We start from the raw sequence: 27,267 nt of genomic DNA, 5'->3' as shown, positions 1-27,267 counted from the left end.
TGTTTGATCGATTTTGAATTTCTAATGCCCGTTTCAAATGATGGTCAAAACGGTGGGTATGAAGATTCTTAGCTCGGGGATGAGCCTCGCTATACTTGCAGTAGATCTATGATGAAATAGAATATCGTGAACGTAAAAATGATTTTAAAAAAAATCGTGAGTATTAGATCGTGTATATGTAGTTCAAATCTGGTCGACTTCCTGCTGACTTGGTAGGAATTTGTCTTTCTCACGAGGTGCGTACGGAAATGTTTCAGATACCCCGGTTAGGAAAGTATGTATGTAAGGTGGTCTATTATTTTTGAAAAACAGGGTGGTACCAAGTGATACTTTCATTTGGTGGTTGCTTCACAAAACGCCGCGTTTTTGGGATTTTGGAAATGGAAAATAGCTTTTTTGTGCGCTGAAAATGAAAGCTTCCTCTAGCAGCATTGTTCGCCATCCCAAGATGCACATGTGTACACAATATGGCACATTATCACAAAATGTGCGATGATTCTAGCCATAACATTGGTCGATCGGCGTGAAAGCCTTGAAACATCGTACATGATAGCTCATTTTTAATAACGTTTTTGAGATATTTGCAATAGTCCAAGTTTGATGTTTTTCCAAGATAGATTTTATTTTGCTGAAATTTTAATATATTATATATTTTCAGAATTATAATGATTTAGTTATGATTTTATTAAGATTAATGTGGTAAAATGAAAAATAGCTATGCTGACGAGAGGTCCGGCGTTGTTACCTCGCTGTCATGGCGGAAAGGCTATGCCGACGGTCCTTTGCTAACGGTTGCCATCGGCACAGGGTTTGTGCCGACGGCTTGCCTGCTGGCATGGCAGAAATAGGCCCTGTGCTCCGTGTTTTCTGTAGTGTAACATTCAAATTAAAACTGCTTTAATTATATGAGATGTTTAATTACCGGCAGCTCCGCATTTACTGAATAACTCACGTAGTCTCGATTCAGTTTAATCCAACCAAGAGTATAACCTTTTCTTTTTGTTACAAAGTATTTAAACGAGGTAACGCACGCACCTATATTTAACGTTCTGTTGGCCTATTTCTTCCACTAGATCGATCTTGTCCAGCTGGGGATTGCAGCTTCACAAGATTCAGGGAAATGCGCTTCCTGCTCTGCCTCTGCGCGGCCGTGCTCGCCGCAGCCACAACTGTGTTCATCTCAAGTACGTCTCCATCGATTACTAAGCCCATTACATCTAGCTGATATCTAAAGTAGATTCTCGCCTGATTTAACTGAAAGTGCACTGTACATTTCTACAAAGGCGTCGGCGCAGATGTTGCGGTCCTCCTAGCGCACGACAACCCCACCGTCACCGGCCGGAGCCGGACGCTGCTGCAAGACGGCAGGAAAGCGTGCCCGGTGAACCTGGCGGCGGCCAACTATACGGTGCTGACCAGCCGGTGCCGGTGGCCTCCATTCGACCCGCTGCCGTGCTGCGCGGCGTTCAAGGACCTGGCGTGCCCATACACCGACTACATCAACGACGTCAACGGCAATGACTGCGCCATTACCCTGTTCCGTTACATCCGTCTCCATGGAGGCTACCCGCCGGGCGTCTTCTATGAGAACTGCAAGGAAGGGCCCAAGGGGCTCAAGTGCCCCGATGATCAGGGCACCCTGTAGCTTAGGCCGCCATAGTCCTGGCATGGCCTCGTCATGGGTCGTGGAATATGTTACACAAGTCCTAAAGATGTCAGACATTTATGAATGTGTACTTTTACAGATCCGTGCACTTTAAGCAATCCCGTTGACCTAATCTTAGTGGTAACTACTTTGTTTATTCTTTGTTACTCCGCATTCTGGGTTTAGTTTAACGGGAGCATCCCCCAGGATCAAATCCGGATCTGCCGAGTTGCAAGCCGTTGGGTCGAAGGAATTTCAGCTATTCGATTAAGTCGTTTACCTTCCTCTCCTGCATTTGCTACTATAAATCAGGAATGTAGAAAAACAAATCATGATTGCAGCAAAAAAGGGTTCATCCATGAAACAACTAAAAAACACGGGCCTCGCCAAAAATCTCGCACGAGAGCCCGTAGTAAAAACTTGGTCCTATTGTAGCACAAACCGACCTCATCGGATACATCGCCAGAGAAAAACAAGTGTGCTTTATTGCAAAACCTATTCACATCGCCAGATACTCTGTGGCAGCAACAATTTTTGCACCACCATGGCAAAAACACAGAAAAATCGTAGCAAAGCTGATCTAGTCAGAAATATCGTCATAGACCTCGTATCAAAAAAAAATTATACTACTATAGTATTGCTCCCGCAATTTTTTTTGCAGTGGGCCAGAATAGTATTGTAGCATACTAGCATTTCAAAAACACCGTTGTAGCACAATAAATATGATTGTGTAGGAAAATAAATATGAATGTGTAGCAAAACAAGCCCTAGATCCGCCCCATGGTAGCATCTCAGTTGGCCTATGGTATCACCCGCATATCCTTTGGCAACAATACCTGTTGGAAGCACCCATCATAGCCGTATTGTAGCATACTAGCATTTCAAAAACACCACTGCAGCACAATAAATATGATTGTGTAGGAAAAAAAATATGAATGTGTAGCAAAATAAGCTCCAGATCCGCCCCATGGTAGCATCTCAGTTGGCCTATGGTATCACCCGCCATATCCTTTGGCAACAATACCTGTTGGAAGAACCAATCATAGCCGCAGGCAGCAAGACCACGATACTGAACGCTCGCAAACAACGCTAATGAGGAGTCCAGCCGGGCGGTACTCACCACTTGCAGCACCGCCCTGCTGCAAGTGGTTTTTCTTTCGTATATTTGGTCAAAATTTGGCAATTTGGCTAAACCTAGAATAGATACCCTCAGAAATATACTTTACCACTTACCAGGCTTCTCAACTGGCATTTTGTAACACTGCCAAAGCGTGCCACAATCGCCACTACTTTTCTCTACACGCAATCCCAACACTGATGATGCCTCCTATACAAGTTTTGTTGAGAACCAAAAGTAGATTACGTGTCTCTTCCTCTCTACGTACTGGGGAGTGAGAATTGAGGTGTATAAAATGTATATGCTCTCCAGTCCGAAAGAAGATATCACAAATTTATCTAAATTCGAGTCTATATCTATATATAATGAATTGTGTCGAGATACATCCAAATTACATCCCTTTTTGGTAACGGATGGAGTATTTCATTCACAAGCCCAACTAGCAGCACACGAATCGTATCGACTTCAGAATAAAATTTGAACTTGAATTCTTTGTACAAAATAAAATGTATTAATGCCAAACGGGACATATATCTCCGGTTCTCTGCTTGGAGAGTGGGGAATAGCTATAGCTTTGGTGGTGCTAGCATGGAGGACCCGAAGAAGCAAGCTAAGGATAACTTACTTGAGGTGGTTTCTCTCCTTAGTACATACGTATTAGATCTGCACAACACTACATGTCTCTACGTACAACACATCTAGCTAGGTACTAGCTCGTACTGGTCTATCTACATAACACTATGCATGCGTCCAGGTAAGGTAAGATCACACCAAAGAAGAAGATACCAAATGAACCACCTCACGCAACTTCGATGCCCTTAGCATACTCTGGCTCCGACCCGATATAAACCATGCCGGCTGCCTTATCGCAGCAGACACATCGACCGCTCCACCTACTCCATCATCTCTAACCACACTCACTCCACATATACCAGTAGCCGATCGAGATGAAGACTCCAGGGAAGCCGACGATCCTCGACGACGGCGACGACCACCAGCAGCAGCAGCAGCGGAGCCTCTGGCCGTCGCGGCAGCAAGCGATCCTGTTGGTGGTGCTGCTGCTCTTCGACGCGGTGGCTGGTATGGCCCTCTACCGCTTTTACCGCTTTTACAAGCTGATGGCCACGCCACAGCTGAGGGTCTGCGAGCTGGGGCCGCTCGTCTTCGAGCGACTCAACAGCACCATGGGGGAGCTCAAGCTGAACATCGCCCTCTGCTGGAGATGAATGGATCCAACTTGATTGTCTGGTTTGATTAGTTCGATTACACAAACATATCTGCTATGTTCTCCTCTCAGTTCCTACAGACAGCTATGTTAATTCAGCTAGAAACATGTCAGTGCAATGTACATACAGAAATATAATGTGTGTCCTTCCTCCTACATCACCAATTGTTGCCAGTAAATTTGCCATACCAAGTTCACTACTCAGAACAAGTGGTTGTTTAAACAGAGATGCAGAACAAACGGTAAGGGAACCAAGGAGATGTCTGATTAATTCCAACCATTCTAGTTCATCATCATGGCTATATAGTTACACTAGCACTAGCAAATGTCTGATTAGTTCCAACCATTCTAGTTCATCATCATAAAACCACTAGTCGATCAAAACCACGGAGGCAAAGCCATATACCATACTAGCATCAATTATCTTCGACCTCACGGCGTCTGCGGAACTCCAGCTCGGTCTCGGCCCAGAACAGGTCTGTCCCAAAGGAGGCCCCACCGCCCTCCGCGTTACGCTTCTCGACCTCCAGAGCACATTTCTTGAACATGTCAAAGAGCCACGCCATCACCCTCTCCTTGGTCTTGTAATTGCAGCCGTGCTCGGTCATCAGGTACTGCTCGAACCTCCACTTCATGGCGTCCTCCTTCAGGGTCTCCTCAGCAGCGGACTCCTTGAGCTCTGCGATTCAGTATGAGGGAGAGGAAAAGATTCATTCATTGATCTGCTCATAGCTAACAAGGTGAAAACAGCCAGCTAGCAATGCCCTGGGAAAGCAGGCAGAAAAGTTTCGTACCTGCTGGTTCTGGAGCAGGGAACTTGAGAATGTAATTTACTCCATGCAAGGTAAGGTAAGCATCCAGGATCCTTTTCCTGCAGAGGATCAAAACTTGCGTAAATCGGAAATCCGAAGAACGAATGTCCTGGGTAAATTATCTCACTGTGAATAGAAATAATATCCTATTTCTGTGAACTGCCACATGTGCTGCAAAATGCAGAACACCCTCTTAAGCTATTGTACTGGCCTCTATGCTATGCTGTCAAGGACTCAAGGTAGCTTTGCTTTGAAATGGCTGGAACCACCATTCGATTGATTGTTACTCCCTCTATTCCAAAACAATCGATGTTATAGAAGAGATTGGTTGGAACAAGATAGAAGCAGAAAATTTTAAATGGTATTTCATTTTTGCTAATCAGGCCTGGGCATATAACAATTTATAAAGCAAAACTGACCTTGTGCACTAATAACTAGTCTAACCCAGATATTAAATGGCTGAATGTACAGCATAATTTCCTTAGCTACAATATCATTAGCAGGCAGCATATACGAGTGTTTCAGGTGTGTTTGCAAAAACTAAACTTATTCCAATCAAATTACATGGAAGCTCCAGCATGCCACCAGATGGAAGGGAACCAATTGAAATTTGAGGACAATTAACACCAGCATAAACCGAATTAAAGCCTTACACCTGCACCGAACTTTTTTTTAATCAAACAAAGTGATGTGTCTTTGTGTTAGGATGAAATCTAAACGGTGTTACATCTATCTCTACGAAAATGACAGTACTGTGGGAGCTGTAAAATAATGATAATGTCCGAGAAATACATCGAATGGAGGCTACTATACTAATCAATGATTTCATTTGAAATTTCAATGAATTCGGACAAAATATTTCAATGAAATGACAGGTTAGTTAATTGAAAAACTAACTGTGCTAAGATTGTAATTATGTTGCCACGCATAGCTAAGCTAGGACAACACCATTCAGATTTATGTAAATCTACAGAATTTGGTGCTTTGTGCATTAGTAGTTATTCTAGCCCAAACATTAAACAAGCACAACGAACAACACAATTTCCGTAGCTATAACAACATTATTAACAGGCAGTCGTATACGAGAGTTTCAAGTATGTTTGGAAATAACTGAATATACCGCATTCAAATTTTACGGAAGTTCCAGCATGCCACCACATGGAAGGGAACTGGTCGTGATTTGAGAACAAGCAGCACCAGCAAGAATTGAATAAGAAAGTTCATACTTGGAAGTGCTTTTCTTCGAAAAGAAGAAGCTGATGGTATCTTGATGTAGGATAAAATTCAAAGCATAAGAGAAAATGCATAACTACGGGCTTGTTATTCTTCTTCTCATAGTATGCACCAAATGCATAAGTTGAAATTGGATAGTGTATTCACGACATCCATGGAGGGAATAAGAGACAAACGTACCTGTGCCGCCAGAGGCCGCGGCGGAATCTCTCCGCCTCATCCTGGACGTTCCTGCGCAGCCTCCGCGCGGAGCCGGCGGCCTCGCCCCAGACCCCCGCGTAGAAATCCCTCTCCGCACGAAACTGAACGAACCTCCTGCGACGCGAAACGGAGAACTGAAGGCCGGAACTTGGATGAAATCGAAGAGAATTAGGGGGGAGAGGCGGCCCCGCGCAAGAACCTGTGCTGTAACAGGGCGCGATAGCACTCCCGCGCCTCGTCGCCGACGTCTCTCTGCGATTAGTTAGCCATGGCCGTGAAATTGAGCACGCACGCGGCCACGCGCGCACAAGAACGCGCGCAAGGAGAAATGGAGAGGGGACTAGGGAGGGTTACGTACGTGGAGCCTGCGCGCCGCCGAACCTACGGCGTCGCCGCAGATCCGGCCGAGGAACCGGAGCAGCATTGCGCTCCGAGTCCGACCTCTCGCCGCTCCGCTGCCGTCGCGTCAGTCGAGGGTTTGTGCTCGGCTTCACTTGGCCCTCGATCGGCGGCGCCTACCAGTACCAGCCCATCAGGGCTCAGGCCCATCTTCGACGACGAATGTGTTCTGATGGGCCACGACTCTGTTCAGGCCGAACTGTGCCAGACAACAAGGCTGCAATTTGTCACACTTTTCTTTGCACTTCTATCATTTACCATTTTATGTGTCACTGACATGTGGTGGCCATGTGAAATAATAGATACCTTAAAGAAAAGTGTGACAAATCATAGATACTCTGAACAAACATTATCATGTATGTGATGATATTAATTTGGTACCATGTTTCTACTCCCTTCGATCCACCGTGTCTTGGTAGTGTCGGGACGACACGGCCTTGGTTATGCTGTGGCGTTCGGTTGCTTTGTGGCTCTCTACACGGAATGCAAGTGCGGTTGCTTGCAAAGCTATCCGGTTGTAGACTCGGCTCCGTGATTCCGTTCGATATCGTTGGCGGCATCGTTGTCGTGTCATGGACTCGGCAGAGGGGTGGCCTTTTCCGTGAACTGGTGGCCGCAACCCTTTGATCTTGTCTCGCCTGTTGGTTGCCTTTCGACCAGTCTTACGGCTCGCTAGAGTTGCGGCGTGGACTCGGTTGCACATTGCCCTTCGACAAAGCTGGTAGCATTGAAGTGCCATGGTTTGGTCTCATGTGATTGGAGCTCTTCATCTGCGGTGGTGGTGTTTCTCTCTCGGTGCCTCACGTGGGTTTGTCTCGTCGATTTTTGCGGAGGCCTGCTTGTGGAATGGTGAGTTTTCTTTGCATTGGGTTACATCTGTGCCATGCTTGCCCTTCGATATCATTGTGTTTATCTCGGTGAAGCGAAGGACCAATGTACTACTCATCAGGGATCTACTCCAAGTCATGTTTGAGTTTCTTATGTGTGTATGTGTTTTGGATGAGTGTAGGTATGCGCCGATGTTTTTTTGGTTGTGTCTCTTTTCTCATGTATCCCCGAGTGTTCGGATTCAATTGAACCCTATCCTGTAATAGGCTGGAAAGCTTTATAGTCAAGAAATGAATACAATTCAAGTGAAGGGTATTCTCCCTCCCCTGTGAAAATAAAAAAAAAACTCAGCGATGCTTATGACCTTAGATTCATATCTCGGTTGGGCTTCTAAGTTCCCATTTTCACTCACTTTACTTTGTGCCATATAATTCCATACCAAGCTTCCTCTAGATCTTTACACTCCATTGGTACTATTGTGAATTCTCATGTGGTATGTTAATGTTCATTTGGTATTATAGACCATAATATATTTATGTATATACTTGGTTGAACTTAGAAAACATTAATTTCAGACTAAAATTATATGTTGTATATAAATATATTGGAAAAAAATAAACCGTTTCCTTGGAAACCAAATCAATACTACAGTGGCCTTGTTAGAGTAGTAACTTGCTTGCTGCTACTAGATACCACTTAAACCACGAATTAATGTGCATATATCTAACCTCTCCTCATTCTTCCGTTACCACGGTCGATCGAGGAGACTGGCACATACGGGAAGCAAGGGAAGATGCATCTTGCGTTCTGGGCGGCCGTGCTCGCAGTCGCCTTAACAATAAGGGTCGCCGTCGACGGAGGAGATGAGGCCACGCTTCTCAGGCTGCCGCCGAATGGCACCGCCGGCCGGAGCTTGCTCCAGATCAAGAAAAGTACGTACACATATACACACGCACGCACGCTACCAGTACGTATCCTTTTTTCCATTGCGTAAGTTTGGGTCTTGCCAGATTGCCCGGTGAACTTGGAGACGGCCAACTACACGGAGGTGACGAGCCGGTGCAGGGGCCCCGTGTACAACGAGTCGCTGTGCTGCGCGGCGTTCAGCGACTTCGCCTGCCCCTACGGCGCATACATCAACGACATGACCACCAACTGCGCCGCCACCATGCTCAGCTACCTCCGCCTCTACGGCAGGTACCCGCCGGGCCTCTTCGCCAACACCTGCAAACAGGACCTGCGAAAGGGACTCCGGTGCCTCGAGGAGGAAATCAGCGGCGGCGCCGTCGTCGGCGCAGCTCAAGTGCCTCCCCTCGTCGACACCGCATTCACCTCTTGCGTCTGCATCCTGATTATTATGCTTTCCTGATAGATTTCAAGATACCTTTTTTACCGCACGGTCATTCTAATTAAGCATCTCTATCTCTATCTCTACTACTTATAAAGGCACGAAGTGCCGTAGGAAAATTAAATCTGGACCATCCATCCACGTACATCACACGGTTGAGGTTTGTTTGTTCTCCCCCTCCTTCCCAAATTCCCACGGTGGGGCTTCATCTTTATCTCTACTACTTATAAAGGCACGAAGTGCCGTAGGAAAATTAAATCTGGACCATCCATCCACGTACATCACACGGTTGAGGTTTGTTTGTTCTCCCCCTCCTTCCCAAATTCCCACGGTGGGGCTTCATCTTTATGGGGAAAGAAAATAAATGCATTGCATCATCAGATCACGGCTTCCCCTTATTTCCCGGCTCCCTATAATGCCGCCTCCTATGTATACGACGCCACCAAAGACGATCGTCGTCGTCGTGCCCGGATCAAATACCTCCTCCCAGTGTGCGGCAGTGCCCACAACTCACCTATGCGTCCCCGACGACAGTTTCTCCAGCACCATCAACACTTGGATCAAATTGCTGCCGAGGTACCAGCCGTTACAGGTGAGATTTGAGGAGGTTTCACAGAGGAGGTCGGACGACCTCGCGCTCTGCTAGATCTATGGAGGTCTCCCGGAGGTCGTCATACGGAAACGACGGTACGGGCTACCGGCCAGCTACTTTTTTTTTCTGCGGGGGCGACTCCATTGTCATATATCCTCGTCTGACTACAGATTGAAATGTTGGCCATATTGGCTTCCACACGCTCTCTTCTGTTTTGGCGGTCAGACCATCTCCCATTATCTACCTTTCACCTCTCTCCAAATCTAACGTTTCTTCTTGTCACGTCAGGTTTAATGTTCAGTTACTACGGAGTCATATAGATAATTTCCTCTGAAGAATTAAAGATATAGAAAATAATTAGGGAGTCTCTAATGCCGCGTTCAACTTGGGATCCTTTTTCAATCCGGGCAGCCGCGTCACTTCTCTGGGCTGGCTCCGCCCTCCGCTGCCTGCAAAGCTAAAGCAGCAAGGTTAGCTCCTTCTCTTAGTTTTTTTCCCTACATATATCACCGTCCAGATTTTTTTACACAACTAGCACATATATGTATCTGATTTAAGAATTGTTATGGATGTCTATGGAAGACTCCTAATAAGATTGGAATCGTAAATTGGTTGCAACAATTTTTCAAGTTCGACTGATTGCTGTTGACAATGATTTTACCATGAGCTTGCGTATTCAACATTTTACCTAATGCAGCTTGTTTATTAATTATTCTCAAGTATCGCAACAGTTACTTGTTTCTCCCCCCATTCACTTCTCAGTTTAAAAAAATAATACATCGAGCACTATGCCCAATCCAGATCTGCATGGGTTTCAAACATTCTATTTAGTATAATCTGTATCACAGATAATATTTTTGACTTCTTATCGAGTCATGCTCTTGTGTTTTGTACATTCACTTTTTCAATCTTTCCAGATTTATCATACATATTCAATCGAAGTAGCAGGCCGTGGTGCCATCGCTCCCCATCATGGAAAATTAATACAACATTCTCAATTGAATTGATCTAGGATCCTCCTACCGACAAATTTATACAGGTACTAATTTTTCAGTGAAGATAGATACCAAGGCAACATAGCGTTTTCCTCTTAACTCTGTATTTTATACTACTTGAGGTCCCTTATACTTCCGAAAATGTTAAGTGAAGACTGCAGTGGAAAGGGCATTGCAGCAAAAGCTTGGATTACAACAAACTGATGTCCCTATTGCCATAATTATCACCCGTCCGACAGTCTATATGAGAATATACGTACCTCACTAAACAGACAATAACCTCAATGGAAAGCAATGGCCTGTTATTTCCATTTCGAACGATAAAATTTCTAATGTTTCCTTACAAAAAATTCTTCCTTTTAATTCTCTTCAGAACAAAAAGACACATTGATGTGTTTTTTTTTTCCTAGGAGATTTTCCTTGTTTCAGCTCCAGATCATCGAATACAACGTGAGTTTTGTAGATTGTCTTGTGCTCTTCAAGGTGTTTACAGTGGTAGGCTGGCTTGTTCTAACCTACAGATCTACAATGAGACTCCTTCCCATCTGGTCTGGTAAGCTTTAACGTCCTACACTACCTAGCGATCATTTAAGGAACTGCAGACTTGTTTAATAATTTAGGTTGATGATCATGCTACAGATAATGACATGAAGGTCTCTATATATCGTTAAATGCAATAGCTTTGTAATTGTAGGTGCCTTGCTGAGCAACTTCTCCTACAGATAATGAGATGAATGCTTATGTTCTAAGCTGCAATTTTTTTCCTCTTTATCTGCAATTGTAGTGGGTTGTCCTTTTGCTGTACAAGTCAGTGTAGGCAAGCCAAAGAAGTTTTGTTGATGCAGAGGGAAAGGCGTAGGGATTGAATGTATTTCTTAATTTTCATCTTATGGCATATGCTGCGTAGAATTTTCCGAGTCAAGTAGTTCTATTACAAAAGGGTATACCTACTAAGCCATACTGTATTCACGAGAAAAATATTTCACTTAGTTGTAACATTTTCTTGTCAACAGAATTGATGCAGACAACCAGTTGGAATGAATCAGCAGAAAATTTATTTTGATTTTAGAACGCGAGTATATAAATTGCTGCCTAATGGATGAATATTGGAATGCCATTATACAGGATAAGTGCGAATAAGCTATGTGAATTTCCAGTTCTCTTGGACCATTTAATTACATTTGACATGTTTAACATAAATATCTCACATAAATCGATCAAAGTAATAATTCTGCAAATGCACGGCAATTTTTTTTAGAGATGCTCCATTGGCAATAATTTCTTCTGTATCGAAGAAATGCATGCTCTTATTCCCAGGCCTGCTGAATGGAAGAAAGAACTAGAGGGAAGGTGCAATTCTTCTCTTTGTTTGGTCATCACCTGTCAATAGTGCTCGGAACCAAATTATGTTTTATGCTGGTGGATGTCAGTATATAAGCTCATCATGATTATGTTGCTGTTGGAAAGAAAGAACTTTGGGAGCACACATGTGTTATGGAGGCCGTTCGACGGAGATGCAGAGAAAGCAAGAAATGATCGTGCCATGTCAAAGTTACTTTCTCACAAAGACTTCTTTTCGTTCAGAAGTTGCATTGTATTCTCATGTTTATTGTTTACTTATAAATCTTCTGCCTCTGGAATCAAGGATTGTAGTCATTGTGAAACCACAATTCAACTTTTTATTTATTTTTGGCACAATTTGCTTATTCGGTTTCTCATGTGCCGGTTTCGCTTGCATGTGTGCGACCGTTGGAGGACCCGTTGTGAGAGATTGCAAAGTCATCATGACTATGATCATCGCCGAATAGAATTCTAGAGAGGGGAAGGGGACGGGCTGTGGGGATGTACCACATGGAAATAAAAAATATGAGACTAAGGAATATTAAATGCTTTCATAAACGTGCATGGCACGTGCAGACTTACTAGTTATCTTTAAGGACATATATATACAATGGTTGATAAGGTCGGTCTTGCTATTTTTAATAACTAGAACAATACCCCGCGCGTTGCAGCAGATATCTCTTTAAGAAATCTAATAAACACATAAAATTTGGTTTATAGAATATGCAATATTTATTTAATAGCCATGAAATGGATAGGTATTTGAAAATTTAAAGATCATTATATTCCAGAGGTGCACGTGATTGATTTAGATAAGGTAAAGAACCAAATGATATTGATGGCTTGCATGAAAAATACATGCACATTGCCGCATGTTTTTAAAAACGTCATATATGTGGTTACATATAAAAGCACATAATTAACATTGAGTTTAATTCGTAAAGAGTTCTTTTTGTTGTCAAACTATTTCGGTGTTCAAGTTGCACATGACTTAACTATATAATGATATAGCAGGAGGGTGCAATATTATCAATCGAGCGGAAAATAAAATCTGGCATTGCTAGTTTAATGGTTAAAAATAGATAATATGAATATCTTGCATGTAGAGATAGATAATAAATAATAACTATTAGTGGGATGAGGTGGAAAAATGATTGGCTAAGGGAATAGGTGATGTGGATAGCTTGCATGTTGAGATAGACAAATATTAATTGCACTTAGTGGGGTTTTGTTTTATAAGAAATATAGATATGCACGATTAGAGAAGACAAGAAAACATCGAATACAATGGATTATAATTAATCATGGTTTACACGCTCCTTAAATTATCACATGATTAAAAATGAACTAAAATATGTGTGATAAGATAAAACATATCGTGGAATGAAGAAAATATCTTATATTCTTTGCCAAGAAATGATGTTCTTGTTAAGAGAAGGTAAACTTTTATTTTTATTTTCTCCAACTCAGCAATTATTATACGTGAGGACGCAAAAATATATCCATTATCTAATAATGTTATAGAATTCCATAGCTACCAAGTGATGCGGCACACAATTGTTCACTACTAGAAAAAAATAGTAGGTCCCAAGCTATCACCGCCGCGTAAAAAAAGCGGCCCACCGGTGCGCCGGTGCTGCTGAAATAGTGCTGGCGGAGCGAAAAATACACCAATAATGAGCAATCTTTTATAACTTAGAGCGATTGGTACCTCTACGTACTAAGATTGGGGTCTTGCAGTTTGGTTCACAAATTCAAATAAACGGTGGTCAACTACTCTTAATTAGTTCATGATGATAGCTGAGTGGTTCTAATGGGTTTCATTTTCTCCATTTTGGGCATTAGTTTTTTTAGGGGAGTTTAGGCATTAGTTTATGATTGATTTTTGTTCTGAGGTGTCACAAATGCTACTATAATGCTGCTTGACAGATATTGGCAGTGTACCGGGGATGATACATCTTTGTAGATTGGGTTGTCTTTAGGAAATTTACGTTAGGTAATTTTCATTAAAAATGTCTGAGATTTATCCAAATTTGAATGTATCTAGCTTTTAGTGGGATAGAGAGAGTAGGAATAATGGATATTCTTTCATTCTTTGGCCTCTAGTATTGGTACCGAGTTGATTCCTGCTCAAAGATTGCCTGCTAATAATAGATTAATCATGGAAGAGTTATATAATGATAATAATGCTTAAAGGAATGTTCCTTCTCAGTTTAACATCTACTCCCTCCGTACTTAAATAATTGGATGTTTATGTTCAAAATTTATTGTACTTGTCTCTTTCCGATGCACTTTAATGTATAATAAAAAATGCATCTCTCATCACAAGGGAATTAAGACCAATAATATTTAGCACAGTCTTCTTGTTTTCTACCTGCACTTAGCTTATTGGATATGGAGAAATTAAAAAGGTGAGAGACTATGTTAAAAAAAAAAGAGGCAAGAGATGGTGGATTACACTTTCCAATACAAAATCCTTAACATCCTTTGAAAAACCCAGAAGTATACCCTTTCGAAAATGAAGGGAGTATTCCTGAATGATGGCAGCAACCACTAGTAGAAAAGAGACCTTCCATCTCAACACATTAGTCTCCAAATATTTTTACTCAGAACTAATGGGGTCTTTAGTCCCGGTTCTACTTGGGAACCGGGACTAATGCTCCGGCCTCCATCGTCAGCAGGTTCGAATGGGACCTTTAGTTCCGGTTGGAGACACCAACCAGGACTAAAGGGCTATGGCAGGCCGCGGCCGGCGTAGGCCTCTTTTTGTCCTGGTTGGTGTTATCAACCGGATTAAAGGTCTACCCTTTAGTCCCGATTCATTTTACCAACTGGGACCAAAGGTTTTTTTTTTTTGCGTTTTTTGGTTCCCCACGCACCTCCACCCCCACCCCCGCCCCGTGGATCGCCCTTTTTAGCTCTGTAAAATATAAAAGAAAATGATAAAAAAATTGAAAAATTTAAATATTTTGAGATTCTTGTATGTTACGCAACGTACTATTAGGGAAAATTGACAAATTTGAATTTTGACTTTTTCTGCATAAAGAGTTTATAAAAAAGTAAAATGGCATTAACTTTTGCATGCGACGTCAGAAAAAGCGTATAATATATCAAAATGATCGTGGGAAAAAGTTCCGAATTCTCAGGACTAAAACCCCTTATGAACCGAAATTAAAGACCTTTTTATACTAGTGAACCGTGAATTCAGCTGGAGGTCCCTTTTTGTAGGGATGAAGGTGGCGTCCCGCAAGGTCCCCCCAAAACTAAATTAAGGCAAGAGTTAGCAGTAAATTTGGCGTGAAAACATTCTGTCCCGCGCCGCAGCGGCTATTGACTCAGAACATAAGGTATAAATTAGTAGGGATGGCAGTTTAGCTTTAATTACATCTAATTATCGCCCTTAGCTTAGATCATCAGCCATACCTCCTGCATTAGATTAAGTGAAGTACTCCACGATTGAAGCTAAGGGCGATAAGTGAAGTACTCCACCATTTTTGCTATGATGCAGAAAGATTCAATCGTGGCAGTTTAGTATATGATCTGTTATTATGTTCTCTCTGTGTACAAGAACTTAGTGATTGGTGCCATTGGAATCTGCAATCGATGTTTTTCATGCATCGCAATCATCTGCATGCTGCGCCACAGTTTGCTAGTACTTTATACAACACCTAAGAGGTTTTGGTTCTTTTTTTGCAAACTGAACATATATGTATAGCGCTTTGTAAGAATTAGTAATTGCTTAAAAGTTGTTTCTAGTGGTGGCATGGGGGCCTTGGCCCCCCTCCCATTGACGCATGTATAATTAACGCAGAAAATAGATGCAAGTCATTCTAGCACCGTACAGCCTCCTCTTGCCATAGAAAATGCCTAGTCATACAAATCTCCACACAGCACATTCGACGATAAAAAATTTGACTCAGCACTAAGCTACTCTCTCACAAGGGCAGTGTATACTTCCTCCATCCCAGAGAATAAGGCGTAAATATTTCAGCACGCCGATTAAGGAGAGATTTACAACGACAATACTTTCCAATCCTACCCCCGATTACTCTGGTCTTTCCCATAAATCTCTCTTTCAATTGCTATGCTAGTCTCCTCGTTTACCGGTAACTGCCTCACGCGCATGCACAGCAATAAAAGACTCTCCCGAATACACTGCATGCAAATCCAATCAGCAACGTTCTTTTCGGGTGCTCAGTAATTGCCTGCCAAGAATACGAAGGGCTAGAGGTTTAACTGCGTGCGCGTTTGGAGGAGAGGTTGCAACATGAGGGGCAGTTTCGGAAGATTATCGAATAACTCGCACCTGATATGGCTCGCGCCTTAAGCTATGACGAAAAAACGAAAAAAAAATTACGCCTTAAGCGTTGGAACGGAGGGAGTATATACTTAGCGGAGAGTTGATCCACCGCTAGCTACCGCCTATGCATTTGCGCGACCTTTCCAATACTAGTGCGCATCGAGAGCTAGGCACAAGGGCAGTGTGTGGGGTGTTGGGTCACGCGCTAGCTAGCGTGCCCACCGATTTGCATGCATAACGAGGGCGGACATCAATTGATGTTGCGGCCTTGCGGGCACACTGCTGCATCGCAGTAAACCCACGCCTATAGTTGTTGGCTAGCCTGCAGGGGCGGCAGTTGGTGTTGGGCCGGATAGGAGCTTAACGATGGTTGGCGACAACCGGAGCCACGTTCGATGCACTGCATCCTACCTACTTGTGTTTCTAACCGGAGAGCACTCTCTCACATTCGGTACACTGCCCCGTGGTAATACTAAGTACTTGTGTTTGTACAACAAAGAGAGGTTAGTTCTTAATACTTAATTCTTTTTTGTGTGCGTGGAGGAAGGGGAGGGGGGGGGGGGTTGCCCCCTCCCAACTTGTGGCAATAAAACAATGACCTTAATCTCTGGGGATCTATCCATGACCATACCGTGGCAACGTTAGCGGGAGCCCAAGCAACGCATGCGAGGCGGAAATCGCCCAAGGCTAGTTTAGCGGCGAGTGGTAAGCCCATTCTCTCTGCGGAGAAGTCGGTACTCACAATGCCTTGGGAACCGAGACGAGCGCAATCTCTGGCCACTACTATTTCGCTCAGTGGTGCCGAGAAGGCCCGAGTGCGCCAACACCAGTTTATACATCTCCACGATTGAATCTTTCTGCATCGTAGCAAAAATGGCCATTGCTTGGCTGGTTATGGGTTCCCTTCCCTTGGGCTGAATTTTGAGCCAAGTGACCGAGAAATATTTTGGTTGAAAAAGAGGTCCCATACTCTGAGAACTGAGATGACCAGCATTTGTTTTTTGAGCTTAAGATAAGACTAGGAAGTATGCCCGTGCGTTGCACTGGGAGAAGAAAAAAACTACGTCGTTACGAAGTGGAGCCACATGATGAGAAAAAAAACCATTTATTTAGCTACCTTGTATCTGTTAAATCATATGAAGTGGTTGAATTTTGAGCTAAATGACTGAGAAATATTTTGGTCGAAAAAGAGGTCCTATCCTTTGAGAACTGAGATGACCAGCATTTGTTTTTTGAGCTTAAGATAAGATGGCCAACATATGGGCCAGTTTTTTTTTTTCTCCAAAGAACGAGACCATATATAGGCCCAAAGCAAACAGCCATCTTATCTTAAACTCCAAAGAACGAGACCATTCTTTCTGGCCTCTGCTCTGCCGGTGGTGATTCTAGTCGCCGTTGGCCGCGATCGCTCCCGGCGCAGGATGCCGCCCCTGACGCCCCCCAAGTCCGGCGACGCCCTCTTCGCCAGCGTCGACCGCGTGGTAAGCCCCTGCTCCAAACCCCTGAACCCTTCCCCACCCTGTCCGCCCACGCGCCCGCCCGCCCGCGCGTAGATCTGCAGCCCCCACTGATCCTATCTGGTCGTGCTGTTGGTGATCTGCAGAACGCGGAGCTCTTCACGCTCACGTACGGCGCCATCGTGCGCCAGCTGCTCACGGATCTCGAGGAGGTCGAGGAGGTCAACAAGCAGCTCGACCAGATGTACGCGCGCCCGGCCTTCTTTCCTGCTAGCTCTTAACTTTCTGGCCTAGGCTATTTACAAGACTTCTCATGTTTATTTGAAGGATTTGCTCGATCTACTAGTAGTAGAGGATTTAACAGTGAACTAGCTGCGATAACCTGCCTACGAATGAGAAATTCCAAATAAATAGAGTTAGCCATTTACTCCTCACCTTAATTGGCCCATGTGCCTCCAGTCTCTGAATGGAAGGTTTTGCCTTTTTGGTAGCTTTGTGTGAAGTTTTCAATTGAAGACATCTTGTTCAACCCAGGTTATATGCGATGTTGTCATTGCTGGTATGTTGACAAATCATTTAAACTCCATTGTTCAACGTGCAGAGGAGATTTCTTTCATACCGTGCCATGTTCCAAAACTGTTCCCATTTGTACCGATGAATTGAGGAGTCAAATCATTTAAACTCCATTGTTCAGTGTGGAGAGGAGATTTCTTCTAACCATGTCATATTCCAAAACTGTTCTCATTTGTACTGATGAATTGATGAGTGATGGATCTAGTACGTTTAGAACGATGATAGAGATGAATCACTTATAGAGGAACAAGCGGAAGCAGGATGTGGAGTAAAACACATAAGAATTGTCAAATGTTTCTCCTACTGTGGTTGCTGCCATTGCTGGTTACTGCGTACTTGGTGCATTAACATTATCTCAAGCTTGCTGGCAGCTATTACTACGTTACTGTATTTCAGCTTTGTGTATGAACCGTTTTTATGTGTTAATTTTTTATTTTTTACTTTTCAGGGGTTACAATATTGGGACTCGATTGGTTGATGAATTCTTAGCCAAGTCAAATGTATCAAATTGTGTTGATTTCAAAGAGACTGCTGATACTATAGCGAAGGTCTTCTTCTAAACATGCTATTCTTTTGTTGAAATTAACACAAAAGTAGCACTTCCCATGTTTTTTCCAAGTTTGTTATCCTAATTAATATTTACTAGACTTGTTAAAAAAATGTTTGAGTGGCCAACAAGGCTTGTTCATAGATATGTTTAGCTATGTTTTGCATCGGGAATTGTATAGCTTATGCACATGAAGTCCTGTTTCCATCATAAGTCAAGAGCCTTGCACTTTACAGTGTTTTGAGTTTTAGTAGATGCAGACACTCAGTTGTGTTTTTGTCCATTTTTTGCATTCTTTCCTGCTATCATAGCTATGTACCTTTCAGAGACATTCCATGCCTTCTCTTTGTTTTGCAGATTATGTATCTAGTCTCATTAATTTTTATATCTCAACTTGAGGGTCCAATCATTAACCATGTTTCCAAGTCGTCCAACATTTTTTGCTTCCTGGAACAATCAAACTCATTTGTTATCTGGTTATCCTTGTTTATCCTCCTTATGGCTTTATGGTCTGACCTTTTCTTCCCCTTTTTTCTTTTCTAAAACAGCTTGGCTTCAAAATGTTCCTGGGCGTGACTGCGACTGTAACCAATTGGGATGCTGAAGGTACAACTTGCAGCTTCGTATTGGAGGACAACCCACTTGTAGATTTCGTTGAGCTACCTGATACTTGCCAGGGCCTTCAGTATTGCAATGTGTTGAGTGGAGTTATCAGGGGAGCACTGGAAATGGTATGCTGCAATCTCTTATAATTTTCTCTTGTCAAACAGTTGAAGAATAAAAGCCTTTTATAACATGCAGCTGGGATCCCGGACCTCACACCTTTGTAAAACCAGCATTTGATTGTAAAATCTAAATCAAGAACTGCATAGTATTATAAACCTTTTTTCCCCTTGCAAATTGCATTTTTCTTCATATCCAGCTCTTAAGACATATCATGGCATCACAAATGACCAACCTGCTGGTGTTCTAACTACTACTACTGCTACTATTACTACTACCAGCTTATATCAGAAATTTAGACTTGTGCTTCCAGTGCTGTGATACTACTGTTTCAGATTTCTTTTTTAGCAAATGTGCTGCTTTAACTTAACTGACATTTTCGGGGCGCAGGTTTCCATGAAGACGGAGGTTACATGGGTCCGCGACATGCTCCGTGGAGACGACGCCTACGAGATGCGGGTGAAGCTCACCAAGCAGGTCCCAGAGGAATACCCCTACAAAGATGACGACTAGTTTGTTTCAGCTCAATTGGTAGCTCTTTTGGCATGGTGGTGCTCGTTTGCTCGTCGTTTTTTCTTTCCCAAGTGGCTGTAATTCAGGTATGACCATGATGTTGACATCCGGCACCTGTGCATTATATTTTGCAGCTGCACCGTGTACTGCCGACGTATTGTAGAGATGTTGTATGGTTTTCGTGCTTTCAAACAGTTTGATAAAGTTAGTCCTCAGGGCAAATCATTATGCTGGGCTGCTCGCTAGATGTCATGTTTTGTTGCACGGATGATAGAAGTTGCAAACCTTTTTGTACCAGCGAACTAAAGCAAGCTATTTTTACATATGAATGAAGGCATCTTGCACACTATAACTAAGTATGACTAACAAGAACTAGGAGCTGTTTTAAGAGAAGAACGAAGATAGCTGATATGGCCGAGCGCTTTATTTAGCACACTCGTGCACAAAACCATGCAGCCATTCAGGCAAGCCGAAACAAACGGGCAGGCCACGGAGCACGGAGGGTCTCTGTTCTGACGACGACGGCAGGCCGCATGCGCACCAACGGCGGAGCAGACAGCCATCGCCCATAAATAGCACCTACACCTCCCACCTCACGGCTGCATTACATACATACCCAGATACGCACACACATAATCGAGCTTCAACCAATCTAAGCTTCTCGATGGCGTCCTCCTCAAGCAGCAGCGGCCTGCTGGCGGTGGCGGTGCTGGCGGCGCTGCTCGCCGGCGCGCGGTGCGCCCCGGCGAAGGTGACGTTCACGGTGGAGCAGGGGTCGGACGAGAAGCACCTGGCGGTGGTGGTGAAGTACGAGGGGGACACCATGGCGGAGGTGGAGCTCCGGGAGCACGGCTCCAACGAGTGGGTGGACATGGTGAAGGCCGACGGCGACGTGTGGAGGTTCGACAGCGAGGAGCCGCTCCAGGGGCCGTTCAACTTCCGCTTCCTCACCGTGAAAGGGATGAAGAACGTCTTCGATGACGTCATCCCGGCCAAGTACACCATCGGCGCGACCTACACGCCTGAGCAGTACTAGTGAATTAGTTAGTGACCGATCGATCGGTTGATCCTGCTTCTTCGATCTCCTTCCGTCGATCCTCGTGATCAAGTTTTTCTTCTTTTACCCTTGTTAAGCTTTGGCATGGGTTAATTGTTGCTTTGCTGTATGTTGAGAGATAGAGAGAGGTATATGGTGCTTGGATTCTGTTTAGCCTTCTTTGACTCCTGTAGCTTTGACATGGTTGATGATAAGTATAGTTTGGGTTGTGGGGATGTATTGGAACAAGAACTCAACAAGGTCCAAATAGAATTTATTTTTTTGTTGTTGTTGCGAAATCGAGAGGGAGACTCCTGGCCTCTGCATGGAAGAGATGCATATAGCTTTTATTTAGATGTGCCACACCAATTTTCACCACTTGGAGATATGCCACTCCAACTTTATAATACCACTTTTTCTTTTCTTTTTTTGCGTGGCATTTTATGATAACTCTACCAATGCAATTTTCTTCAATACCAGATGAAAATACCTTTATACAACGAATGTTTTTTTTAACTCAAGGTCGATGCACACCTTAATATTCCCTGACCAGCTTTCCACGTGACGAACCCTAAAGCTTTGAGGTGACAGGCGGTTGGAGGGAGGCAGGGAGGCAAGCTACGCCGGTGGGCGGTGGCTGGAGGAGGCAAACGACGACGGTGGCTACAGGGAGGCGAGTCCTGCAGGTGCTGCTTAGGGCGACGGAGCTGGAGCCGTGGAGGGCAGCAACGCTCGGTCGACGAGGCTGTGCAGGGCCCCCGTGGCTCGAGGTCTGCTCAATGCAGCCACAGGAAAGGTGTTACAGCATTACATGTGGGCAGGATGGAGCCGACCCTGAGTGCTTGTAGGAGCTAGTCCCTACCATCTCTCTCCCATCTCTCACTATGTCATTGAATGTACAGATAAACATTCTTTAATTCCGATTTCTCCATGAATTGTTTAGGCTCGAATTGATGAATACGTCGTAGCTTAAAAATATTACTCCCTCCGTTCCTTTCTATAATGCCTATAGATTTTTTGCATTTGTTTCAGAATATAAGGTTGTAGCTTGGCTCTTTTTCAATTACCTCCTCTACCGGTCAGCTCCCACATTGACATGCGTGAAAAAAATCCATACAAAAAAAAAAGAAACAATTAATTGAGATTCCTAATGCATGACCCCAACGATTCCTTAGATTTAGGAAGCAATGTTTTTATTTCCTTAATATAACCTGGCTACACATATATGGAGAGTCAACCAGATAGATTTGTGGGATTTGTTATGTTAATTTAGGAAGTTACCGATTTCCCTCATTTTACTCTGATCTCAAATCGTTAATCTAGGGGGTCTTGTGTAAAGAACAATCTTGTGCTAATTTCCGTGCCAAAAAATTATAGGCACTATAGAATGGAACGGAGGGAGTAGTGTTTTTGTTTTTCTGTATTTTTTTTCATATTTTTCTGGGAAGTTCAAAATTTTGGTAGAAATTTGTCGAGTTTGAACTTAAAACATCATTTTAGAGGTCTAAATCTTCCCAGAAATTGCTCATATTTGCACAGTACGTACAATCATATTAGTGTTCATGATTTTATGTAATGTTTTTTTTTGGTTTTTTAGTGAAGTTCATTTTTTGGCCAAAATTTAATTTGATTTTGAATTTTTGGGCGCCTGGATCCGTGAATTTCTGTGCGGTAGTGAGAAGAGCCAATTATGTTGCCGAAACTTGAAAACAGGTGTCTTATAGTAAATACTGCCATACATACTGAAATACGTATATGTTTGAACCATTATTCTATTTAAGTGTTCAAATGGCATAGATAAAAATATGAGAAAGTTGAAGGGGCATATCAAGTCTTGTTTTTGTAATGGCATATCTTTAAGTTGTAAAAATTGGATTGGTATAGATCCAATTAACCTTAGATTTTATTCGGCTGAGGTCTCCTAAGAGCATACAACCATGGCCTTAGGCCCTAAAACACAAACAATAACTCACCAACTAACTACCGTGGGTACTGAGCCACCTTATGGTGAAAAAAGAGAGCACGTCCGCCCTAGACCGGGGGCACCGAGTCACCTAATACTAAAGATACCACGATATGGCACGATATATACCATATATGTATAGGGATATAAGTAAGATAATATTAGATTAAGATACCACGATACGTATTGGGATAGTAAGATAATACCAGATTAAGATGCCACGATTGTATCGATTAGTCATGATAATATCATAGAAACGTAAGATACTACAATACACATCGGACACCCACGTGTGTGACAACAATTTTAGAAATAATTCCAAAGATTTATATCGCATTGTCGTGCAAAGTTTTAGTATCATAGAAAGTCGTTGCAAAGGTTTAGCAACAAGGAATTGTTTTAGAAACAATTCCAGACAATTTTAGAAACAATTCCACATGAAACTCTTTGCGGGAGAAGCGCTTACACTGTCCATTATGGAAAGTCGTTGCTCGTAAGCTTAGGAGGAAATGGCCCCACGATTAACCGGGAAAAAACACGATGCCCAAAGTGCCAATGAAACCATCTTGTGTTCATTAAGACTTGTTCTTTCAATTCACAAAAAAACATAAGATCGATGGCAGCGGCACAAGCGGCGAGATCCTGCAAGGCATCACGCAGGGTCAAGTTCCTCAGCGAGGGAAGCTCACTTTTGGTGGCATACGGTACATAGTGATCTCTTCCTTGGTGCCACGGCAGGCTTCTTCGAGGGGGAGAGGCGACCTCCTCTTTGTCAGCCTCGGTATGCTGAACTCTCCCTCGTCTAAAGCGGCGCAGTCACATCATGGACAGTTCTTGAGAAGGAAGATACTTCCTCCAATTCATATTACTTGTCTATAATATGAATGTATTTACAAGTAAAATATCTCTACATACATACATATATATGAGCGATAATTAATATGAAAGGAGTACTATGTTTACCTGCTAATTCGAATCAAAGTGTAACGTATATTAATTCTTCAGTTTATGATGGTAGGAGCCCTGGTTTTCGCATTGATTGATGCACGAAACATCTTTATTTAAGTTATTGAAGACATTGTTACAAGAATGACAAAATGCCCTCGTACAAGATTACTTGTCGCACTCATACTCCACAAATCATACTGCTATACCTCCATACATATCGATTGAATAAAACCACTGCTACCATCTCTAAGTGGTTGCACCCTCAGCCGGATTTGGTGGGAATGAGTTAAATTCCACATAAAAGATGTCACCTCTTTGTTAATTAGTTTAAAAAATTATTTCAAACAAGTCAATTGTAGCTGATGGATTCGCAATCCGTTGGTTTTGGTGTCGCCGAGGGATTCAAAACTAGATCCCCCATGAGTTTATACAACTTTCTTATACAAGACAATAGTGCACGAGTTGCCATCCCACGTTTTAATAATTATCCATGTTGTAATCGATACAAATTCATCTGCCACGTAGTAAATCACAAGATGAAAAGTATGAAAGTTGAAAAAAACTGTCAAAACGTGTAGGCATTATTTTATTTTTTGAAGTAGTCATACTCGTGACCCGAGAGTTGTAGCATTTTGAATTTTATAGAATAACACTAAAAGTGTCGATCCTAGTTGCTCGTGTCACTGAATCCAATTTGAAAAGACGAATTCTACAATTTCCCCGCTAGTTAGTGACAATTATTATCCTATCAAGTGATCATTTGTTTAGATCATTCCTTTTATAAACTTTGGACCCTTCTTTTGTGATGCATATCCATTGGGCAATGTGGTCTTTACATATTTTGTTACGCTACATCGATCTATAGCATGCCAATCTAGCAAAACATGCAGAATGCTAAAATGGGTTGAGAAAAAGCGATCGAAGTTTTGTTAATGGACATTTTGGTAAAAGTATCACTAAATGGGGTAATATGTTAAACGTTGAATTCAAAGAATATCATTCATATTGTTATTTGTCTAGGGTACACAAGTTGGCCCCGGATGATTGCCCTATGCAGATAATTACACATTCCGTATCCAAGCCAAGCTCACAGCGGATGTGGCTGCATGCATACTACGGGAAAAATATGCGTCGCCGTGTAGCATTTCTTTGCCGTGTGTCCCCGCACGGCAAAGAAATCTTTGCCGTGCGCACAGATAAAAACGCACGGCAAAGACCTTGGTCACGGGAAAGATAGACACAAGCGCACAGCAAAGATACGATTCACGGCAAAGATGGAAGAGGCCGCACGGCAAAGAAAGGTGCACGGCAATGGTCCAACACACCGCACGGCAAAGACTTGGTGCACGGCAAAGGCGTTGGGCATTGCCGTGCCTCATCCTTTGCCGTGCGCGCAGCTGGGTTGCACGGCAAAGCAGCCTTTGCCTAGTGTTTTTGAAAAACGCACGGCAAAGAAGCCTTTGCCTAGTGTAAGCGCACGGCAAAGATGTAGAAACTGGATTTTTTCTCATCTCAAAAGGCATGGCATGGTATAGTTATCAACAAACGAACACATAGCTCAGTGGCAAGGTTGCACGCTTTCCCTATTCTGTGTCCTAGGTTCGATTCCCAGACCAGCAAGTTTGGGGCCTTTTTTTAGATAAAACATGTTAGGCACACGGCAAAGAAGCGACCTTTGCCGTGCGGCGTCACACGGCAAAGCCTTTGCCGTGCAACGTTGGCGAGTCACACGGCAAAGAAGCCTTTACCGTCGATAACATTGCCGTGCGATCTTTGCCGTGCGGGGTCGCACGGCAAAGCCTTTGCCGTGCAAATAGGGCTCTTTGCCGTGCAAATAGTTGCACGGCAAAGCCTGTTTTTCCCGTAGTGATATGCAGATTGTTGACGGATGCAAAAATAGCATACCTCATGTTCAGGGGGCACAGGTAAGCACGACCGGTCAGAGACGAGCTCCTCTTGTTCACGGCAAGCCTTATGTTGCATCAGCGGACAAGCTCGGTCCGTCGCCTCACGGACTTACGGCCAGCCGCGTAAGCTACCACCGTCATCGCCGGCTTGCCCCCCGTCGTGCTCTCGTTTCTGCCCTATAAATACCATGTACACCGTAGCATAATCCATCACAGCTGCACACACAACAACCAATTCAAAACTCAAGATGGCGTCCTCCTCATCGGTGCTCCTTGTGGTGGCGCTGTTCGCCGTGTTCCTGGGCAGCGCGCACGGCATCGCAAAGGTGCCCCCGGGCCCCAACATCACGGCCGAGTACGGCGACAAGTGGCTGGACGCGAAGAGCACCTGGTATGGCAAGCCGACCGGCGCCGGTCCCAAGGACAACGGCGGCGCATGCGGGTACAAGGACGTCGACAAGGCGCCGTTCAACGGCATGACCGGCTGCGGCAACACCCCCATCTTCAAGGACGGTCGTGGCTGCGGCTCCTGCTTCGAGATCAAGTGCACCAAGCCCGAATCCTGCTCCGGCGAGGCTGTCACAGTCACAATCACCGACGACAACGAGGAGCCCATCGCACCCTACCACTTCGACCTCTCGGGTCACGCGTTCGGGTCTATGGCCAAGAAGGGTGAGGAGCAGAAGCTCCGCAGCGCCGGCGAGCTGGAGCTCCAGTTCAGGCGGGTCAAGTGCAAGTACCCAGACGGCACCAAGCCAACGTTCCACGTCGAGAAGGGTTCCAACCCCAACTACCTGGCTATTCTTGTGAAGTACGTCGACGGCGATGGCGACGTCGTGGCGGTGGACATCAAGGAGAAGGGCAAGGATAAGTGGATCGAGCTCAAGGAATCATGGGGAGCAGTCTGGAGGATCGACACCCCCGATAAGCTGACAGGCCCATTCACCGTCCGCTACACCACTGAGGGCGGCACCAAATCCGAAGTCGAGGACGTCATTCCTGAGGGCTGGAAGGCTGACACCTCCTACTCGAGCAAGAAGTGAAGTGATCTTCTTCCAATCAGCGTAATTTTCACTCAAGATCTCAAATAATCCAGCGGCACAGATATACGAGGCGGTGAGACATACAAGCTCCTGCATGAGTATATTCATTCATGGCGTATAGAGAGGAGAGAGATGGCTGAATAAGAGTTTGAGGTCCACACCTTGTGAGAGGTGTATGTAGGAGGCACCCAGTCCAATGTGGTTGGCCCTCCCGCCCCACGCTCGACCTTACTGATTATGTATCTAAGACTGTTCATGATTCCGATATATAGATTCCACAAAGCCCGTACATTGCTGCGATGCCATATTAAATAAATCAAAAGAACAATTTCATAAGCTTAAATTTGTATGTCAATCAAATCCAAAGGCCATGTAGTCATTGTTTTATGGGACGGAGGACAGAAGATGGATTGTCGGAGGGAGGGAAGTGGAAGGGGAGAGGGTGGAGTAAGACGAATATGGAGATCAAATAAATCGCTATAATTAGGTAGAGTATGTTTATCCATGGTGCTCTCCGGGAA

The 27,267-nt window shown here is 43.9% G+C and overlaps 5 protein-coding genes across 5 annotated transcripts; all 5 read left to right on the top strand.

Moving 5' to 3' along the window:
• Window positions 1-1,120: 1,120 nt before the first annotated feature.
• LOC124694260 (GPI-anchored protein LLG1-like) lies at window positions 1,121-1,645 on the top strand. Its single transcript, XM_047227267.1, has 2 exons — window positions 1,121-1,184; window positions 1,284-1,645. The coding sequence occupies exons 1-2, from the start codon at window positions 1,121-1,123 to the stop codon at window positions 1,643-1,645; spliced, it is 426 nt and encodes a 141-aa protein (XP_047083223.1).
• A 6,608-nt stretch (window positions 1,646-8,253) lies between these two features.
• On the top strand, window positions 8,254-8,829 carry LOC124694259 (GPI-anchored protein LLG1-like). Its single transcript, XM_047227266.1, has 2 exons — window positions 8,254-8,392; window positions 8,471-8,829. Exons 1-2 carry the CDS (start codon window positions 8,254-8,256, stop codon window positions 8,827-8,829), a joined length of 498 nt encoding a protein of 165 aa, XP_047083222.1.
• An 8,593-nt stretch (window positions 8,830-17,422) lies between these two features.
• LOC124694286 (trafficking protein particle complex subunit 3-like) lies at window positions 17,423-20,146 on the top strand. The gene is made up of 5 exons (XM_047227288.1): window positions 17,423-17,517; window positions 17,640-17,737; window positions 18,515-18,614; window positions 19,162-19,344; window positions 19,727-20,146. The coding sequence occupies exons 1-5, from the start codon at window positions 17,458-17,460 to the stop codon at window positions 19,847-19,849; spliced, it is 564 nt and encodes a 187-aa protein (XP_047083244.1). The 5' UTR covers window positions 17,423-17,457; the 3' UTR covers window positions 19,850-20,146.
• Window positions 20,147-20,513: 367 nt separating this feature from the next.
• Window positions 20,514-20,885, top strand: LOC124694258 (pollen allergen Phl p 2-like). The gene has a single exon (XM_047227265.1). It carries the CDS (start codon window positions 20,514-20,516, stop codon window positions 20,883-20,885), a length of 372 nt encoding a protein of 123 aa, XP_047083221.1.
• Window positions 20,886-25,951: 5,066 nt separating this feature from the next.
• On the top strand, window positions 25,952-26,746 carry LOC124694256 (pollen allergen Lol p 1-like). Its single transcript, XM_047227263.1, has one exon. It carries the CDS (start codon window positions 25,952-25,954, stop codon window positions 26,744-26,746), a length of 795 nt encoding a protein of 264 aa, XP_047083219.1.
• The last annotated feature ends 521 nt before the right edge of the window (window positions 26,747-27,267 follow it).

Source organism: Lolium rigidum, chromosome 3 (genome assembly GCF_022539505.1).
Source record: "Lolium rigidum isolate FL_2022 chromosome 3, APGP_CSIRO_Lrig_0.1, whole genome shotgun sequence".
NCBI lineage: Eukaryota > Viridiplantae > Streptophyta > Magnoliopsida > Poales > Poaceae > Lolium > Lolium rigidum.
Note: the sequence above shows the minus strand (reverse complement) of the source record. Positions and strands in the feature narration are given on the sequence as shown.

Bases quoted from the DNA above. Each gene is read 5' to 3' on its own strand.
- LOC124694260 (XM_047227267.1), top strand. From the start codon at position 1,121: ATGCGCTTCCTGCTCTGCCTCTGCGCGGCCGTGCTCGCCGCAGCCACA. The intron at 1,185-1,283 runs GTACGTCTCCAT...ATTTCTACAAAG, and splicing joins CACAACTGTGTTCATCTCAA to GCGTCGGCGCAGATGTTGCG.
- LOC124694259 (XM_047227266.1), top strand. From the start codon at position 8,254: ATGCATCTTGCGTTCTGGGCGGCCGTGCTCGCAGTCGCCTTAACAATA. The intron at 8,393-8,470 runs GTACGTACACAT...GGGTCTTGCCAG, and splicing joins CTTGCTCCAGATCAAGAAAA to ATTGCCCGGTGAACTTGGAG.
- LOC124694286 (XM_047227288.1), top strand. From the start codon at position 17,458: ATGCCGCCCCTGACGCCCCCCAAGTCCGGCGACGCCCTCTTCGCCAGC. The intron at 17,738-18,514 runs GTACGCGCGCCC...TTTACTTTTCAG, and splicing joins AACAAGCAGCTCGACCAGAT to GGGTTACAATATTGGGACTC. The intron at 18,615-19,161 runs GTCTTCTTCTAA...TTTCTAAAACAG, and splicing joins CTGCTGATACTATAGCGAAG to CTTGGCTTCAAAATGTTCCT.
- LOC124694258 (XM_047227265.1), top strand. From the start codon at position 20,514: ATGGCGTCCTCCTCAAGCAGCAGCGGCCTGCTGGCGGTGGCGGTGCTG.
- LOC124694256 (XM_047227263.1), top strand. From the start codon at position 25,952: ATGGCGTCCTCCTCATCGGTGCTCCTTGTGGTGGCGCTGTTCGCCGTG.